Consider the following 19,337-nt stretch of genomic DNA (forward strand, 5'->3'; position numbering starts at 1 on the left):
CTGGAGGGTCATGTCAGGATGAGTCTGCTGGAAGGGTACCACATGAGGGTACAGGGTAGAGATTGCCTGCAATAACAACAAGCTCAGTCTGATGATGCTGTGACACACCGCCCCAGACCATGACGGACGCTTCACCTCCAAATCGATCCCGCTCCAGAGTACAGGACTCGACGATAAATGCGAATCCGACCATCACCCCTGGTGAGACAAAACCGTGACTCGTCAGTGAAGAGCACTTTATGCCAGTCCTGTCTGGTCCAGCGACGGTGGGTTTGTGCCCATAGGCGACGTTGTTGCCGGTGATGTCTGGTAAGGACCTGCCTTACAACAGGCCTACAAGCCCTCAGTCCAGCCTCTCTCAGCCTATTGCGGACAGTCTGAGCACTGATGGAGGGATTGTGCGTTCCTGGTGTAACTCGGGCAGCTGTTGTTGCCATCCTGTACTTGTCCCACAGGTGTGATGTTCGGATGTACCGATCCTGTGCGGGTGTTGTTACACGTGGTCTGTCACTGCGAGGACGATCAGCTGTCCGTCCTGTCTCCCTGTAGCGCTGTCTTAGGCGTCTCACAGTACGGACATTGCAATTTATTGCCCTGGCCACATCTGCAGTCCTCATGCCTCCTTGCAGCATGCCTAAGGCACGTTCACACAGATGAGCAGGGACACTGGGCAACTTTCTTTTGGTGTTTTTCCAGAGTCAGTAGAAAGGCCTCTTTAGTGTCCTAAGTTTTCATAACTGTGACCTTAATTGCCTACCGTCTGAAAGCGGTTAGTGTGTTAACGACCGTTCCACAGGTGCATGTTCATTAATTGTTTATGGTTCATCGAACAAGCATTGGAAACAGTGTTTAAACCCTTTACAATGAAGATCTGTGAAGTTATTTGGATTTTTAGGAATTATCTTTAAAAGACAGGGTCCTGAAAAAAGGGACGTTTCTTAGAGAGTTTAGATAAACTCTCTTGGTAGATAGAGCATCTCATGATATGCTGTAGACCACACTACCTCAGGCGAGTAAAACCTAGAGACTTCCTTAGATATCGTGCACCAGCTGTTGTTTACAAATATACATAAACCACCACCCCTTGTCTTACCAGAGGCTGCTGTTCTATTCTCCCGATACAGTGTATAACCCGCCAGCTGTAGTTCGTCCACTTTATTATCTCGCGATTGTACGTTGGCCAATAGTACCAATGGCAAAGGCAGATTACACACTCGTCGCCGGATCCTTACAAGGTACCCCGATCTCCTTCCGCGATATCTCTGTCTCTTTCTCCTGCGAATGACAGGGTTAAGGGCCTTGTAGGGTGTCTGGAGTAAATCCTTCTCGTCTGACTCAATTCTTTATCCAGTTCAAGGTGAGTAATCGCTGTCCTGATGTCCAGAAGCTCTTTTTGGTCATAAGAGACGGTAGCAGCAACATTATGTACAAAATAAGTTACAAACAATGCAAAAAAAAACTAAATAGCACAGTTGGTTAAGAGCCCATATAACGACAGCCATCCCCTCCGGCGCCATCTATCAACAGAGAGCCCATTCTGGAAATTGTGTTCAAACAAAAAATAAGCAAAATCAAAAAAGGGTAGTTGAGATATTAATATGTTGAATAAATGAATGTGAAATGTTATTTAAAAATCTACACACTTCATATTTTAGAGCAGCACACTATAAGGAGTATAATGACACCAAGATGTTGTCTATCATGCACGGTTCACAGATCATAGGGTCTAACAGGAGGCATATATACAATGCATTTCGATAAGTATTCAGACCCCTTGACTTTCATTTTGTTACGTTACAGCCTATTTCTAAAACGGACAATTCCTTCGACCTCATGGCTTGTTTTTTGCTCTTACATGCACTGTCAACTGTGGGACCTTTATATAGACCGGGGTGTGCCTTTCCAAATCATGTCCAATCAATTCAAGTCAGGTGGACTCCAATCAAGTTGTACAAACATCTCAAAGATGATCAATGGAAACAGAGGATGCACCTGAGCTCAATTTTGGGTCTCATAGCAAAGTGTCTGAATACTTAGGTAAATAAGGTATTTGTGTTTTAAAAACCTTGTTTTCGCTTTGTCATTATGGGTTATTGGGTGTAGGTAGCTATGGTTTTTATTTAATACATTTTAGAATAAGGCTGTAACGTAACAAAATATGGAAAAAGTCAAGGGGTCTGAATACTTTCCGAATGCACTGTAGGTCTAAAAAGGGCCTAAAATTGACAATTTGTAAACAGCATGTTAAAACATCCTTCCTTTCTCACAAAGTTACTATGTGAGAATTACCAGAACAATCTGAGATATGTTTTTATTTGAAACAACAACAAGAGATGGCAGAGGCTTGGATACTTTTGAAGATGGCAGAGAATCACTTAGGTTTTTCCACAATAGTTAATTTCAAGGTGGACTATCCCTGTTGACTGTAGTGAGTTTCATGCGCCCCAAGCTTAGTGTCTACATGGCTTCACCCCGGGGGGTGCAACATGTTTTTGCGGAGGGGTTTACCAAGAAGTTTACACCTGGGGAGGGCAAGAGGTGACCTGACTGACTTGTTTCCCTCCTGGATCTGACCATCATTTCCCCCTGTTCAACCCTTCAACTGGACCTCAGTCGGAAGAGACGTGTACGGCACGGGTGAGGAAGGTGCGCATGAAGAGTGAATCGGACACAGGATGTGACCTGTTGGACTTAAACCTGCTTCTGTGGATGACTGTGAAAGATCTTCCAGCCAGAACGGTCAATAGGCTAACTAAAATGTTTTGTTTTAAGAGCGTCTGAGATTCTTGCTGTAATGATAAGCGCTACACAAATTAAATCTAAATATTTTCTGCTCCCGCTTGTGTGATATCGCCCTCACATGTGACACACAGACAAACAGTCAGCAAATGTGTGAAGCTCTCAATACATCAGAAAAGGGTTTTGATAGAACTTTGTCAGGGTCGATAAATAATACCAAATTATTTCACAGCACTGATATAAAGATGGTACTTATTTTCTTTTGAAAAATGCTCCCTGTACAGCCAAATCAAGACCTTTTAAAACATCTGATTGAAGAAAATGACATTGTCATTCAAAACATATGCCTTCTATTTCAAGTACCACAGCATTCCCTTTCTACAGATTCCATCTCCTTTCTGATTATGACTTCTTTTCAGTTTCCAATAAAAGGCTCCAGGAGAATGAAATTATGTGAAAGGGTGTTGCGTGTCATCTTAAAGCAACCATACAAATGCATTGAAAAACAAGGCAAAGTAGCAAAGATCTTCCTCAGGCACATTAAAATTACACAAGTCAAGCAAAAGCGACATAATGAGCTGACCCAAAATAAATTACTTGCACTGCAGCCCACTTGAAAGTGGTGAATGTAAAAAGCCCTGATAAGATTGTCATAGTATTCCAACACCATGCTGATCCCTTCTAGGAGTAGGAGTGAGGAAATGGAATGAAAAAGAATACGTCATTTCTGCTCGATGCAGCATTATTCTCCCTGAAGACACACAACAAAAGATCAGCTGCTTTCTTGTTGCCCCCCCCCCCCCCCCTTTTCCTCAGTCACTTTTACCTACAGTTTATAATAGTCAATCTCCCATTTCATTTTGAAGCCTTCACTACTGTTGTACTGAATCCACGGGCAACTAAAATGTTGGTGAGAGATGGTCATATTCTAGATAGTTCATTCTGGGCATATTGCGGTAGCAATTGAATGGAATGTTTGCAAGTGGCACTTGAAAGCTGAGGAATAATGTGTGCTGCAAGAGCGAGTCATCAGTGTGGTAACTATGGCCAGAGCGTTTCCAGGGCGACCTCTGCGAAATCTGGACCAACAGAGTGAATTGAACTAAGATCAGTTTATGTCAGACTCAATAAGGGAGGATGTGCTGGTAATTGAAATGTCCTCGTCTGCTTCAAGCCCGAGTGGCACAGCGGTCTAAGGCACTGCATCTCAGTGTTAGAGGTGTCACTACAGACCCTGGTTCAATCCCTGGCTGTATCACAACCGGATGTGATCGGGAGTCCCATAGGGTGGCGTACAACTGGCACAATCATCCGGGTTAGGGGAGCGTTTGGTCGGGGTAGGCCGTCATTGTAAATAAGAATTTGTTCTTAACTGACTTGCCTCGTTAAATATAAAAAATGAATAAAATAAAATAAAGGAAAGCACTGCCTCGTCACAGGATACAAACTCGGAGCAGGCTGCGTACCGTGTCATTGTCCTCAGATGACAATGTAATCAGACATTTCAGACAAGCGTGAAAACCGGACTCCCTGCTTTTAATGGATTCTGAGGAAATAAGCCCCTCTCAGGCAGAAGGCACTGACACTTATCTTACAAACTGGAGGAAGGGACCATGCGAAATGTAGATGCCCTGTTCTGTGTGGTCTGGTTTCATAAAAAGTGTGCTTTCGCCTTACGCAATGATTACTTTGTTAAGTTTATGATTACTTTATGAAAGCTGTCACATCAACTGTATCCCCAAAAGTATATATCGCACCAAAATGTTTTACTTCGCACTATTACACTAGTAAAAAAACAACTAGTCCTTAGATACAGCACGTATGAAAAAAATATGCACAGTCTGCTCCTGCTGTATGTTCCACAGCAGTGGTATTCAAAGTCGAGGTTGTGACTGCTAGTGGGGTCGTGGGGGAACAAAACAAATTACACAGTACAGATTATTTTATGGGACAATATACAAAAGTTGAGAAAGATAATTAGAAAAATACAATATGAGAAAATGTATTTACTAATTTTGATAAGAGATGAAAATGCAATGGACTGAAGGTTATTGTTGATGTAAAAATCAAAATGTACCAAATCTAATGTGTCATTAGATTTGGTGTGGGGTCACAAGAAATTATTGGGTAAAAAAATGATGTCAGAAAGAAGTTTGAATACCACTGTTCTACAGAGTGGTCTGTAAAGTGTGTGAACTGCAAGGCAGGCAGGATGACCTGAGAAAAAGTTGGAACTTTTTATACTTTTTTTTTTTTTTTTTTACACACTATTTTTTTTTACAAACTTGGTGACACATTGCTTAGGTAAGAGTGAGACATGCATACTTTATGCATAAGGAATCCTCCCCACTACTCTGGAGGAGGTGGGTGTGGAGTGGGTCATAACTCCAAAATGCTCCTGACTGTCCCCTATGGAGGGTGAGTCCATTATGAACCTCCCAAGGGGGGGTTCTGGATCAACTGCAGTGGCAGTCCCTCTTATCTTTAATTAAAGATTAGCGTTATAGGTCTAGTGAGGGCCAATCCAGCTGCTGAGAAGACCCTTCTGCATTTTAATCATTTGGCGCAGGCCTCAACGTTCCCTGTCAGCTTGCCTTGGGAACAGGGTTGGGTGGTATCTAATAGGAAACATTCTTAACCTCCTAATGCAAGATCTGACATTCCTTCTACTGTATACATGAAGCACAAACTGCAGTCATGTACTGAATGTTTGATGAACAGGCACTCACACAGACACACGAGAGCCAGCACGCCCTATAGTCCACTGCAAAGATGTGAAACTCCATGGCATCTCTCGTTTTATCATAAAGGGCGAAATTGGACATAGACCTACACATTTTTGGGAGAATTAGGCTATAGGCATTAAAGGTCTTTTAAGGTCCCACAGTTTGTCAAGTGATCTCCTCAGCTCCCTGCGTGCTAACAGATATCATTGACAACATAAACAGACCCATTCCCAGGAATGTAACATGGCACCAGCTACAGGGGTGCATCTATGGGAGTACTTGCCAAATGCTCCAAGTGCTAAATTTACTCATCAGCTCACCACCAGCATTTGAGTCACTCTGCACCCTGACCTCCAGTGTGAAGTGCACTGCACTAGTTCCTAGCTATTTGTATATGTCCATCATGTTGTATTAGTGTAAAGTATTAATCCTCTTTTAGCATGGTGTTTAAAGCATTGCTTAACTCCTCTAACTGTACTTGGACAGAACAATATCAAATACTTTGAATTTAACACAATGTGGTTAAGATTGATAATCACATTACATGGAAGAGTTTTGATTACATTTTATAGTAGGTCACCTAAATTTAAACACATTTTCGGGATGGAAAACCGCTTTCAGTGTAAACTTTAAAACGACTAAAACCAGATAAAGTATGTAGAAAAGATAATGGACCAACAAATTTAAAAAGATAATCTTTGAGAAATAACAAATCACCTAATTAAAAGCTAGACAGTGAGGGAGAATTACATTTTTTTTTAAACTATGAATTTAGCAGGTATAGAATTTGTTATTATGTTTGAGCACTAGCCATGGCAAAATGCATTGAATTGCATGAAATTTGCTTTAAAACAGCAAAAGTGTCTCTCAGCTCCATGGAGAAATTAGAAGAATTGCAGGAAATTGGCTTAAAAATGCAACAATTTCTCTACACCGCCAAGATGAGGTCCTATACAATTCTTTAAAATTCAGCCGCACAGACCGCACTCCATGCCATGCCCACCACCTAAGCCCAGTTTTGATCCAGAAAAACTCTGAGTACATTATTTCCTGAATTATAGTTGCCCCGGTATAGTATGCATTGGTTAAAACTCAATGTTAAATTTAAATCTCCCTGCATCATCTGTAAGCCAATTTGACACCGATGTCTATGAAAATGTGCAAATCAACGTGGAGGTACACAACACACTCCCCTCGTCATGATCCGTCCAGACGTTAACGAGAACCACTATTCCAGACTTTTTGACAGGGTCGTAAACATTAGGGTGGTCAGAATTATTTTGGCCCAAACCTCTCAAAATCTAGACGTCGGATTAAACGAGGCTACAGCGTCCATAAGGTGACCATTAGACTTAGATCCATGTGGACTGAATAAGCTTGTAGGTACAACATATTTGATTAAAATTCACCATTTACCAGTCTCACGTGCACATTTCTGCCCAATAAAAAAACAAACATGTGCTACCTTTTTGTAGCATTTCTGACAATGTTAACATCTTTTCAGCCAAATCTCAGAGTTCTAACACCACGTGCAACTCGGTTGCTGCGCAACAGTTGCAGCTAGCTAGTAGAAGGCTAGCTTACACCAGTTGGATGAGAAGCAAAGTGTTGTCACGATACCAGAATTTTGACTTTGATACCAGGTTAAGTATCGCAATATTCGATACCATCACAATACTTGATACCAACATGATACCAGGGCAAAATAAGAAGGCATATTAGCCAAAGTCACAGAATGGCATTTGATCCAGACAGATAAGCTACTGCTCTGTTCTATGGTTGGGCATCTTCTTCAATATTTTTTTATTTATTTTTTATTTCACCTTTATTTAACCAGGTAGGCTAGTTGAGAACAAGTTCTCATTTGCAACTGGGACCTGGCCAAGATAAAGCATAGCAGTGTGAACAGACAACACAGAGTTACACATGGAGTAAACAATAAACAAGTCAATAACATGGTAGAAAAAAAAGAGAATCTATATACAATGTGTGCAAAAGGCATGAGGTAGGCAATAAATCGAATAATTACAATTTAGCAGATTAACACTGGAGTGATAAATCATCAGATGATCATGTGCAAGAAGAGATACTGGTGTGCAAAAGAGCAGAAAAGTAAATAAATAAAAGCAGTATGGGGGGTGAGGTAGGTAAATTGGGTGGGTAGTTTACAGATGGACTATGTACAGCTGCAGCGATCGGTTAGCTGCTCGGATAGCAGATTTTTAAAGTTGTTGAGGGAGATAAAAGTCTCCAACTTCAGAGATTTTTGCAATTCGTTCCAGTCGCAGGCAGCAGAGAACTGGAAGGAAAGGCGTCCAAATGAGGTTTTGGCTTTAGGGATGATCAGTGAGATACACCTGCTGGAGCGCGTGTTGCGGGTGGGTGTAGCCATCGTGACCAGTGAACTGAGATAAGGCGGCACTTTACCTAGCATAGCCTTGTAGATGACCTGGAGCCAGTGGGTCTGACGACGAACATGTAGCGAGGGCCAGCCGACTAGGGCATACAGGTCGCAGTGGTGGGTCGTATAAGGTGCTTTAGTAACAAAACGAATGGCACTGTGATAAACTGCATCCAGTTTGCTGAGTAGAGTATTGGAAGCTATTTTGTAGATGACATCGCCGAAGTCGAGGATCGGTAGGATAGTCAGTTTTACTAGGGTAAGTTTGGCGGCGTGAGTGAAGGAGGCTTTGTTGCGGAATAGAAAGCCGATTCTTGCTTTGATTTTGGATTGGAGATGTTTGATATGAGTCTGGAAGGAGAGTTTGCAGTCTAGCCAGACACCTAGGTATTTATAGATGTCCACATATTCTAGGTCGGAACCGTCCAGGGTGGTGATGCTAGTCGGGCGTGCGGGTGCAGGCAGCGAACGGTTGAAAAGCATGCATTTGGTTTTACTAGCGTTTAAGAGCAGTTGGAGGCCACGGAAGGAGTGTTGTATGGCATTGAAGCTCGTTTGGAGGTTAGATAGCACAGTGTCCAAGGAAGGGCCGGAAGTATATAGAATGGTGTCGTCTGCGTAGAGGTGGATCAGGGAATCGCCCGCAGCAAGAGCAACATCATTGATGTATACAGAGAAAAGAGTCGGCCCGAGAATTGAACCCTGTGGTACCCCCATAGAGACTGCCAGAGGACCGGACAACATGCCCTCCGATTTGACACACTGAACTCTGTCTGCAAAGTAGTTGGTGAACCAGGCAAGGCAGTCATTAGAAAAACCGAGGCTACTGAGTCTGCCGATAAGAATATGGTGATTGACAGAGTCGAAAGCCTTGGCCAGGTCGATGAAGACGGCTGCACAGTAATGTCTTTTATCGATGGCGGTTATGATATCGTTTAGTACCTTGAGCGTGGCTGAGGTGCACCCATGACCGGCTCGGAAACCGGATTGCACAGCGGAGAAGGTACGGTGGGATTCGAGATGGTCAGTGATCTGTTTGTTGACTTGGCTTTCGAAGACCTTAGATAGGCAGGGCAGGATGGATATAGGTCTGTAACAGTTTGGGTCCAGGGTGTCTCCCCCTTTGAAGAGGGGGATGACCGCGGCAGCTTTCCAATCCTTGGGGATCTCAGATGATACGAAGGAGAGGTTGAACAGGCTGGTGATAGGGGGTGCGACAATGGCGGCGGACAGTTTCAGAAATAGGGGGTCCAGATTGTCAAGCCCAGCTGATTTGTATGGGTCCAGGTTTTCCAGCTCTTTCAGAACATCTGCTATCTGGATTTGGGTAAAGGAGAAGCTGGGGAGGCTTGGGCGAGTAGCAGCGGGGGGGCGGGGCTGTTGGCCAAGGTTGGAGTCGCCAGGAGGAAGGCATGGCCAGCCATTGAGAAATGCTTGTTGAAGTCTTCGATTATCACGGATTTATCGGTGGTGACCGTGTTACCTAGCCTCAGTGCAGTGGGCAGCTGGGAGGAGGTGCTCTTGTTCTCCATGGACTTTACAGTATCCCAGAACTTTTTGGAGTTAGAGCTACAGGATGCAAATTTCTGCTTGAAAAAGCTGGCCTTTGCTTTCCTGACTGACTGCGTGTATTGGTTCCTGACTTCCCTGAACAGTTGCATATCGCGGGGGCTCTTTGATGCTATTGCAGTTCGCCACAGGATGTTTTTGTGCTGGTCGAGGGCAGTCAGGTCTGGAGTGAACCAAGGGCTATATCTGTTCTTGGTTCTGCATTTTTTGAACGGAGCATGCTTGTCTAATATGGTGAGGAAGTAACATTTAAAGAATGACCAGGCATCCTCAACTGACGGGATGAGGTCAATATCCTTCCAGGGTACCCGGGCCAGGTCGATTAGAAAGGCCTGCTCGCAGAAGTGTTTTAGGGAGCGTTTGACAGTGATGAGGGGTGGTCGTTTGACCGCGGACCCGTGGCGGATACAGGCAATGAGGCAGTGATCGCTGAGATCTTGATTGAAGACAGCAGAGGTGTATTTGGAGGGCAGGTTGGTCAGGATAATGTCTATTAGGGTGCCCATGTTTACGGATTTAGGGTTGTACCTGGTGGGTTCCTTGATGATTTGTGTGAGATTGAGGGCATCAAGCTTGGATTGTAGGACTGCCGGGGTGTTAAGCATATCCCAGTTTAGGTCACCTAACAGAACAAACTCTGAAGCTAGATGGGGAGCGATCAATTCACAGATGGTGTCCAGGGCACAGCTGGGAGCTGAGGGGGGTCGGTAGCAGGCGGCAACAGTGAGAGACTTATTTCTGGAGAGATTAATTTTTAAAATTAGAAGTTCGAACTGTTTGGGCATAGACCTGGAAAGTATGACAGAACTTTGCAGGCTATCTCTGCAGTAGATTGCAACTCCTCCCCCTTTGGCAGTTCTATCTTGACGGAAAGTGTTATAGTTGGGTATGGAAATCTCAGAATTTTTGGTGGCCTTCCTAAGCCAGGATTCGGACACGGCAAGGACATCAGGGTTGGCAGAGTGTGCTAAAGCGGTGAGTAAGGCAAACTTAGGGAGGAGGCTTCTGATGTTGACATGCATGAGGCCAAGGCTTTTTCGATCACAGAAGTCAACAAATGAGGGTGACTGGGGACATGCAGGGCCTGGGTTTACCTCCACATCACCCGAGGAACAGAGGAGTAGTAGGATGAGGGTGCGGCTAAAGGCTATCAAAACTGGTCGCCTAGAGCGTTGGGGACAAAGAATAAAAGGAGCAGATTTATGGGCGTGGTAGAATAGATTCTGGGCATAATGTGCAGACAGGGGTATGGTGGGGCGTGGGTACAGCGGAGGCAAGCCCAGGCACTGGGTGATGATAAGAGAGGTTGTATCTCTGGACATGCTGGTCTCAATGGGTGAGGTCACCGCATGTGTGGGGGGTGGGACCAAGGAGGTATCAGAGGTACGGAGAGTGGAACTACAGGGTCCATTGCAAACCAAAACAATGATAATGATAACTAGCCTGAACAACAGTATGCAAGGCATATTGATATTTGAGAGAGACATACAATAAGGCATAAAGTGATTGCAGGTCTTGATTGGGAGAGCTAGCTAAAACAACAGGTAAGATAACAGCAGCAATAACAGGGTGCTAGTCTAACACAGCAACAACAGGTAAAAATGGCGACGACTAGGCAGAGAGGGTCGGATTAACTACACACAGATCCTGAGTTAATATCATTACATTTCTATATTTTTTTACATAAATTTTTCCAACAGCCATGTATGCATTACTGAATCAATTATACAAACAATTTGACTTTGTTTTTACCAAACTAACTACATAATGGTAATAATTTATTTGAAAGGTAAATCTCTATCGATATAGTGGATAAATCAAGACGTAACATAGGCCTAACCACAATACAGGTGAATGCATATTCAATAGGTGTGCGCATGCATTGCATTATTTCGCTTGTTTTAGCTGATTTCACGGAGCTACAAATGTCAAACAATCCGTTTCCCTTCGATTTGGGACTTATTTTACTGTACTGATCAACAAAAGAAAAATGTGCGCTCTCATTCACGAGGCAGTCAGTTCATGGAGGCAATTGAAGAGAGACCAAATAAGTGAATGAATAAAGTTTTTGAAGGCAATCAGCTTTGAAATCAGCACATTTTGCATTATGGTTTATAACAAACAAAGTACTAGGGTAGTGAATTGATGTTAGCTTTATCTGTCAGCTAGCAAGGAAAGTTTGCCTACAAAGCTGGAAGCTACCAGTATCTTCATCCACTGTAAAGTCTATGGACATTGTTTTGCAAACAGCAATTAACAGTTTTAATATTTCTACATGCAGTAGAACATTATTAAAGTGTTTTAACTTCACTGCATCATGAGTGGAGAGCTAACATGATGCATCCCAGACTCCCAGTGCAGGATAGCAATGAGTAAGTGGAGGGGTCGGCTGAGCTAATAGACAGGCTTGATCCGTGAGACACATTTGACAGATGTGCCGAAAGTAACACATTCTAGTACTAAACCATCTTCATGTTCTAGTATCGAAAAAGTAACGAAGCGTCGGTATACCGTGCAACACTAGAAGCAAAAGGTAGGTAACTAGCTAGCTAGGTATATTTTGCTATGGAAGTTTTTTCATAGGTCTGAAGTCAGCTGTGTTAACTGCTGACCTAGACACTTGCGTGTAATCGGTGCTAAAACAAATAAGATAGCGAACGTCCTTGTTTGCTGTTATAGCTAGTTAGATACACCAAATTTCGGTAGGTTTGGGAAAACTGCCACGTTGCTAATTTATAATACACGCACACCAGAACAGACACTTTGCGGTTAGAAGATCCAGGACAAATTCTAGCCCTTACCGTATGCATTAATTCAGTACGCTCGCTCCCTCTGTCAATTACATTTTCTTCTTGTCATTAGAACACAAGTTACTTTTCAATGTGTTACCGAAAACCTGAATTTTCCATCGACAAGCATAAAGTAGCAGGGTTGCGGATTGCACACAAGCATACAGGTAAAACAACATAATAATCATTGCTTGCGAGACCTGTGCACAGTCAAAAGAAAATGTCATGCTTGCTAACTTGGTTAGCTATGTGATAAATTAAACCGTTTAACCCATCAACTGTTTTAGACTTTACATTTCTTACCAAGCAAGAGAAAAACGTTCCACCAGTACTGAGTTAATAAACAAAAACATTTTTGCAACAAACGCATGCTGTCATCACCAGACTGTCCATTTAAGTAGTGTCCAGTTGACGTATCTATAACAGGGGTCGTAGCGTAACGGTTAGCGTCACCGCCCTGGGTTCGCCTACTGAAGTGGATATTTCGACCATTCTATTTCGTATTTTTATTTTACACCACCCTCCCTTTCCCAACACACAGGCGCACCAGTTGTGTGCTTATTTTCATTAATTAGGTGTCTCTTAAAAGAGCCTTTGGGTTTGTTGGGCATTGTCAAGTGGCAAGAAACAGGGAGTGTGACGTGTACTAGTGCAAACGGTAGAGAGACCAGCTCTCAAACTCTCAAGAAAGACGTTGTTGCCCTCATCCGTCAGATTCATGCCATCCTTACGGTACAAATGCATGCCATAAGTTGTATAGGTTGTAAACATTTCTCCTTTTCAGGGGCCTCTGTCATTTGAGAAATTTGTCAAGCTGCCCCATGTGGCGCTGACAAGCGACTTACGCTTATTCATATGCACACATTACTTCACACACTATCAGTAGCACTTATGCACGGGCTGTTCCAAATCTGTGAGTAATCCCATCTGTTTTCATATTTATACTGCCTTTACAAAATGTGGGGATGCGTGCTCTTTTACTGGACTTGGACAGCCGTGTACAGCATTACTAAGAGCATTGGTAGCTGAGGGATTTAAAGCAACTATCCAATGTCAGATTTGTAAATATGTATTCTTAAAAAAGTGTTTTGTACTAGTCTAATGACTTTGTATTTTAAAGGTTTTTCTCAGCAGTTTGTCATTTGTCACAGTGTTTGTACCAGGAGTTACCAAATATGCTATTGACGAGCCACAGGATTATGCAGACTTTTTTGTTCAAGCCCAGCGCTACCACACCTGATTCTACTACTCAGCTGTTAATCAAGACCTTGAAAGGTAGAATCAGGTATTGTAAAACTGGGCTTGAACAAGAAAGCCTGCATAACCCTGCAGCTCTTCAAGAGCAATTGTGGCCATCCCTGAATTGTATGTAAAACATTTACTATATGAGATGAATGATTGTAAATTTTATATTTTGTAATAACTCACTATTGTTTACAGGTAATGTAGTACTAGGTCTTTCTTCAGTAAACTACAAAAGTACATTTCCATGTAAATAATTTGTGAAACAATTATTTAGAGTATATTCCAGCAGCTTTCTCGATTGTCTTGTTAAGAGATCAGGGGAGGGGAAAAAAAATCCAGTTTACTCCATATTGTCTTCCCTCAGATCAGCTGTTGACATTAAATAAATACTAATAACTATTATTTCTGTTGCCATTATTAATTATTTTTCCCCCCCTTTTTCTCCCCAATTTCATGATCTCCAATTGGTTGTTACAGTCTTGTCCCATCGCTGCAACTGCCGTACGGACTCGGGAGAGGCGAAGGTCGAGAGCCATGCGTCCTCCAAAACACGACCCTGCCAAACCGCACAAACCGCACTGCTTCTTAACACACTGCCCGCTTAACCTGGAAGCCAGCCGCACCAATGTGTTGGAGGAAACACCGTACAACTGTCCGGGTTAGTGGAGGGTTTGGCCAGGGGGGGCTTTACTTGGCTCATCACGCCCTAGTTACTCCTTGTGGCGAGCCAGGCGCCTGTAGGCTGATTTCGGTCGTCAGTTGAACAGGGTTTCCTCTGACACATTGGTGCAGCTGGTGTTAAGAAGTGCGGCTTTGTGGGTCATGTTTCGGAGGACGCATGACTCTACCTTCGCCTCTCCCGTGCCCGTTGGGGAGGTGCAGCAATGAGACAAGATCGTAATCACGAAATTGGGGGAAAAAAGGGAGGAAAAATTACAAACAAATAAAATATTACCAAGTTCTCATAATAACTTTGCTTTACAGAGAGTAGGCCACTGAGACAGACAGTAACGTGGCGCTCAGTGGTGAGGCTGAGGCAGGCTGCAATGCATGCAGGAGGAAGCAAAGTAAACAGAGAGAGAGGAAGCAAGCACAGAGAGAGGTTAGTACAGTGGTTCCCAAACTTGGAGTCGGGGCACCATGTGGGGTCCCCTGAGAAAATATGTACTAATCTTATCAAACAAGTTAGGAACATTAAAAAAGAAGCCATGTTTCAATATGAACATCTCCACATGGCCTATATTCCCTATAAGCCTACATTAAAATGCAATCAATAAGGTTCTAAAAATCACCAATGCTATGTGTAAATGTGAATTATTTCTCATATTTCCCCTCTTTCAGGGTTATAACCAGTGGGGTAAAGTACTTAAGTAAAAAAAACGTTAAAGTACTACTTAAGTATTTTGTGGGGGATATCTGTACTTTACTATTTATATTTTTCGACAACTTTTACTTCACTACATGCCTAAAGAAAATAATCTACTTTTTACTCCATACATTTTCCCTGACACCCAAAAGTACTAATTTCATTTGGAATGTTTAGCAGGACAGGAAAATGGTCCAATTCACCACTTATCAAGAGAACATCCCTGGCAGACTCACTAAACACAAATGCTTAGTTTGTAAATGATGCCGGAGTGTGTTCCTGGCTATCCATACATAAGTAAAACAATTATGCTGTCTGGTTTGCTTAATATAAGGAATTAGTAGACGATAGTTTTGTAGAACGACTCAGGTGAATGAACCTACATCAACCAAGGTGATGATGGCTAGGGTCATTTCTTGTTTTTGCTGTTGTCCAAATAACATTTAAAAGTTGTTTTATTGTATAGAAATGCAGTAAATGAGCTTCAACTAAACATATATATCATTATTAGTAGTAGTAGTAGTAGTACCCCCCACCCTTTTGGACCTCAGTAAAACTCAAACCCTGGTTATGGCTCTGTGTGTTATAATTTAACCTTTGTTTTTTGGAAATTATTTATCGCTGATATGAAATATACGTTCCTTGTGTTTCCAAAACCTTACCGCAAGAGATGCATGTTAACATTTAGTCTAGAACAAGCGTCGGGGCTTTTAACAAAACTCCCCCTGCCAAAATATACTATCGTCCATATGCGCTAAAGGTTGTTCGTGTCTATGAATAGGCTAACCTTGGATATGTTGGTTGACCACATTTTCCAGTCGGTCCAGTCGCTCTATAATCTTCAGAGTTTCTCCCTTGTTGTCATCTTCAAACTTCCTCTCCAGTTCGGGCTCTGGGACTTTGGTGTTCACATTGGCCACATAATTAGTGATCCAGCCGACGTAGAGAAGACAGACAATATTGGTCATGCCACTCAAAATAACGCATGTCGACACCAAAGTTTTGGTTCTTCTAGAGCAGACCATCATCGCGACATCCCTCCATTCGGTCCAGTGCGCATACAACCACAATATAAAATGCTTACAAAACTCAATGACAAAACGGTAGCTTCAGTGCAGGATTATAACATTGCAGCAAAGGGCTAAAGCCTTCCAGTTGCTGAGACTGACAGCAACGCTAACACAGAAACGTAAATTAGTAGATGCAATGTTCAATACTGCATGTACTGGGCACCACTTGAAAGCCGCTGCTACAAATTAATCTGAGGCACAGAGCAGGCGGCCAATGAAATCCTCTGGAAATGTACACTGCATATCCGATCATTACACAATCCAATTGGAGAGGGGGACGCGTGTTCTCCACAATTCTCTCGTCCTTCAAATAGGGGAAGGTGCCGTGAGCTTTATAGATCACCTGAGTCAAGCACATCGACCCGTTAGAATTCCATTGAAGTGAGGAACAGGTGTGTGTGTCTGTCTGTCTGGTGTGTGGGTAAAGATAATGTCTCAATACCGTAATAATACAATTTCATCAATAATTGACTGCGATTTTTGTAACGGTTCTTATCCATCTCATCGTCAATAAGATGGGACATTATGATGTATTACTTTTTGAGGCCACACGAGGCCTCCTTTTATAGACTTTATTGGTACCCAAGTAATTAGTAATCTAACATCAGTCCCCCCTTCACATCCAGTAAGCATACTGAATAGACCTTCACAGAGTATTAAGACTGTCACAATTTTGATTTGATTTATTGGGATCCCCATTAGCCGACACCAATGGCGACAGCTAGTCTTACTGGGGTTCGACACATAACGAAAAAGACATTATGGACCAAATTCTTTATAATTTACACTACCGTTCAAAAGTTTGGGGTCACATAGAAATGTCCTTGTTTTCGAAATTTTTTCTCCATTAAAATAACATCAAATTGATCAGAAATACAGTGTAGACATTGTTAATGCTGTAAATGACTATTGTAGCTGGAAACGGCCGATTTTTTATGGAATATCTACATAGGCGTACAGAGGCCCATTATCAGCAACCATCACTCCTGTGTTCCAATGGCACGTTGTGTTAGCTAATCCAAGTTTATCATTTTAAAAGGCTAATTGATCATTAGAAAACCCTTTTGCAACTATGTTAAATCAAATCAAATCAAATGTATTTGTCACATACACATGGTTAGCAGATGTTAATGCAAGTGTAGCGAAATGCTTGTGCCTCTAGTTCCGACCATGCAGTAATATCTAACAAGTAATATAACCTAACAATTTCACAACAACTACCTTATACACACAAGTGTAAAGGAATGAATACGAATATGTACATAAAAAATATATAAATGAGTGATGGCCGAACGGCATAGGCAAGATGCAGTAGATGGTATAGCGTACAGTATATACATATGAGATGAGTAATGTAGGGTATGAAAACATATAAAGCGGCATTGTTTATAGTGGCTAGTGATACATTACATCAAGATGGCAAGATGCAGTAGATGGTATAGCGTACAGTATATACATATGAGATGAGTAATGTAGGGTATGAGAACATTATATAAAGTGGCATTGTTTAAAGTGGCTAGTGATTCATTTAATTACATCAAGATGGCAAGATGCAGTAGATGGTATAGCGTACAGTATATACAGATGAGATGAGTAATGTAGGGTATGTAAACATTATATAATATAAAGTGGCTAGTGATAAATTGATTACATACATTTTTCCATTATTAAAGTGGCTGGAGTTGAGTCAGTATGTTGGCAGCAGCCACTCAATGTTAGTGATGGCTGTTTAACAGTCTGATGGCCTTGAGATAGAAGCTCTTTTTCAGTCTCTCGGTCCCCGCTTTGATGCACCTGTACTGACCTCGCCTTCTGTCAGGTTTTGGCCAGGACTGTTCTGGTTTTTTGTCACTAGATGTCCCCATTGCACCTTTTTTGTACCTTTTGTTTTTCCCTTGCTCTATTATTGTTTGCACCTGTATGTCGTTCCCTTGTTAGTATTTAATCCCTGTGTGTTCCTTAGTTCCTTGCTCAGTGTTTGTATGTTAGCACCCAGCCCCAGCCCAAGCCTTGTTGTGAACATATATTTTTCTCTTGTTGGATTTTCCAGAGGTTCTCTGGTTTTGTTCTTTTGTATTTTGGATTAGTCTTTTAGGTTTGTTTTTTCCCTTGCTGTTTTTACCACTTTGTGGATTTTCTTTGTATTTTGGAAGTTATCTATTTTTTATTAAACCACCATCTCTAGTACTGCTGTGTCTGCCTCATCTTCTGGGTTCTGCCGATTTAGTGACTGTTTCTAGCACCGGGTCTTGACAGAAACACTGAGCCATTAAAATGAACCCAGAGGCAGCCAGTACCCAGGACTTTTTTCCCATGCTGTCCCACCACGAGGGGACTGTCCAACGTCACGAAGCTGCTCTGGTTCAGCAAGAGGCCTTAATGGCTGGACATTCTCAACTTCTGTCGGAGATGATGACTTCCATAAAGCAGATTTCTGATCAACTTTCTCTTGCAACCGCTTCTGCTCCAGTTCATCAGATTCAAGTGCCCGTGGCAGTTAACCCCCTGGCTGAACCTCGTCTGCCGCCTCCCCAACGGTTCTCAGGTGATCCGAGTGGTTGTAAGGGTTTTTTCACCCAATGTTCTCTCTCCTTCGAGCTGCAACCCTCGTCATTTCCCACCGACCGGTCCAAGATAGCATATATCATCACCCTGCTGTCGGAAAAAGCCCTAGCCTGGGCTACTGCTGTGTGGGATGCCCAAAGTCCCTGCTGTGCCAGCTACTCTACCTTTGCTGAAGAATTCAAGCGAGTGTTTCAAGGTCCTACCAGCGGTCCTGACTCAGCCAAACAGCTCCTGACTCTCCGCCAAGGTCGGCGCAGCGTGACGGACTATGCCATCCAGTTCCGCACGGTGGCAGCAGCGAGTGGCTGGAATGACGAGGCGCTCACAGTGTGCTTTTTGAAGGGTCTTTCCGACACCATCCAAGATGAACTGGCCACTCGGGAACCACCGGACAACCTCGAGTCCCTGATCAAGTTGGCTTCACGCATAGACCAGCGTCAGAGAGAGAGAGCTCAACCGTAGATCTCTCACCCTAGCTCCTATCGGTCCCAGCTCCGAGTCTCCACCTTTATCCCCGCTGACTCCACCGGAACCCATGCAGGTTGGACGCATCTCCCAGGCTGAGAGAGACCGCCGGATGAGGGAGCGATGCTGTCTATATTGCGGCAAACCGGGCCATTTCCTCTCCACGTGTCCCGGGCTCCAGGGAAAACGCACTCTCCCGTGCAGGCCTGGGAGGACTGTAACGGGAAACATAACCTCCTCCCATCCATCCAACTCCCGCCTGCTCATTCCAGTTACCCTTTCCTGGGACAACCACGAGCTTCCCCTTCAAGCCTTGGTAGACTCTGGAGCCGCAGGTAACTTCATGGATGGTGTCTGGGCGAAGGAGAATGGCGTTCCCTCTGAACCTCTAAGTGACCCCAT

The 19,337-nt window shown here is 43.1% G+C and overlaps 1 protein-coding gene across 1 annotated transcript in view; it reads right to left on the reverse strand.

The window, feature by feature from the left end:
* Nucleotides 1–16,013, reverse strand: part of LOC139584439 (polypeptide N-acetylgalactosaminyltransferase 18-like) — a 96,003-nt gene extending 79,990 nt beyond the window's left edge. Inside the window, exon 1 of the mRNA XM_071416279.1 lies at nucleotides 15,623–16,013. Coding sequence (XP_071272380.1) covers nucleotides 15,623–15,863 — 241 coding nt within the window. The 5' untranslated portion in view covers nucleotides 15,864–16,013. The remainder of the gene's footprint in view (nucleotides 1–15,622) is intronic.
* Nucleotides 16,014–19,337: the final 3,324 nt, after the last annotated feature.

Source organism: Salvelinus alpinus, chromosome 9 (genome assembly GCF_045679555.1).
Source record: "Salvelinus alpinus chromosome 9, SLU_Salpinus.1, whole genome shotgun sequence".
Lineage (NCBI taxonomy): Eukaryota > Metazoa > Chordata > Actinopteri > Salmoniformes > Salmonidae > Salvelinus > Salvelinus alpinus.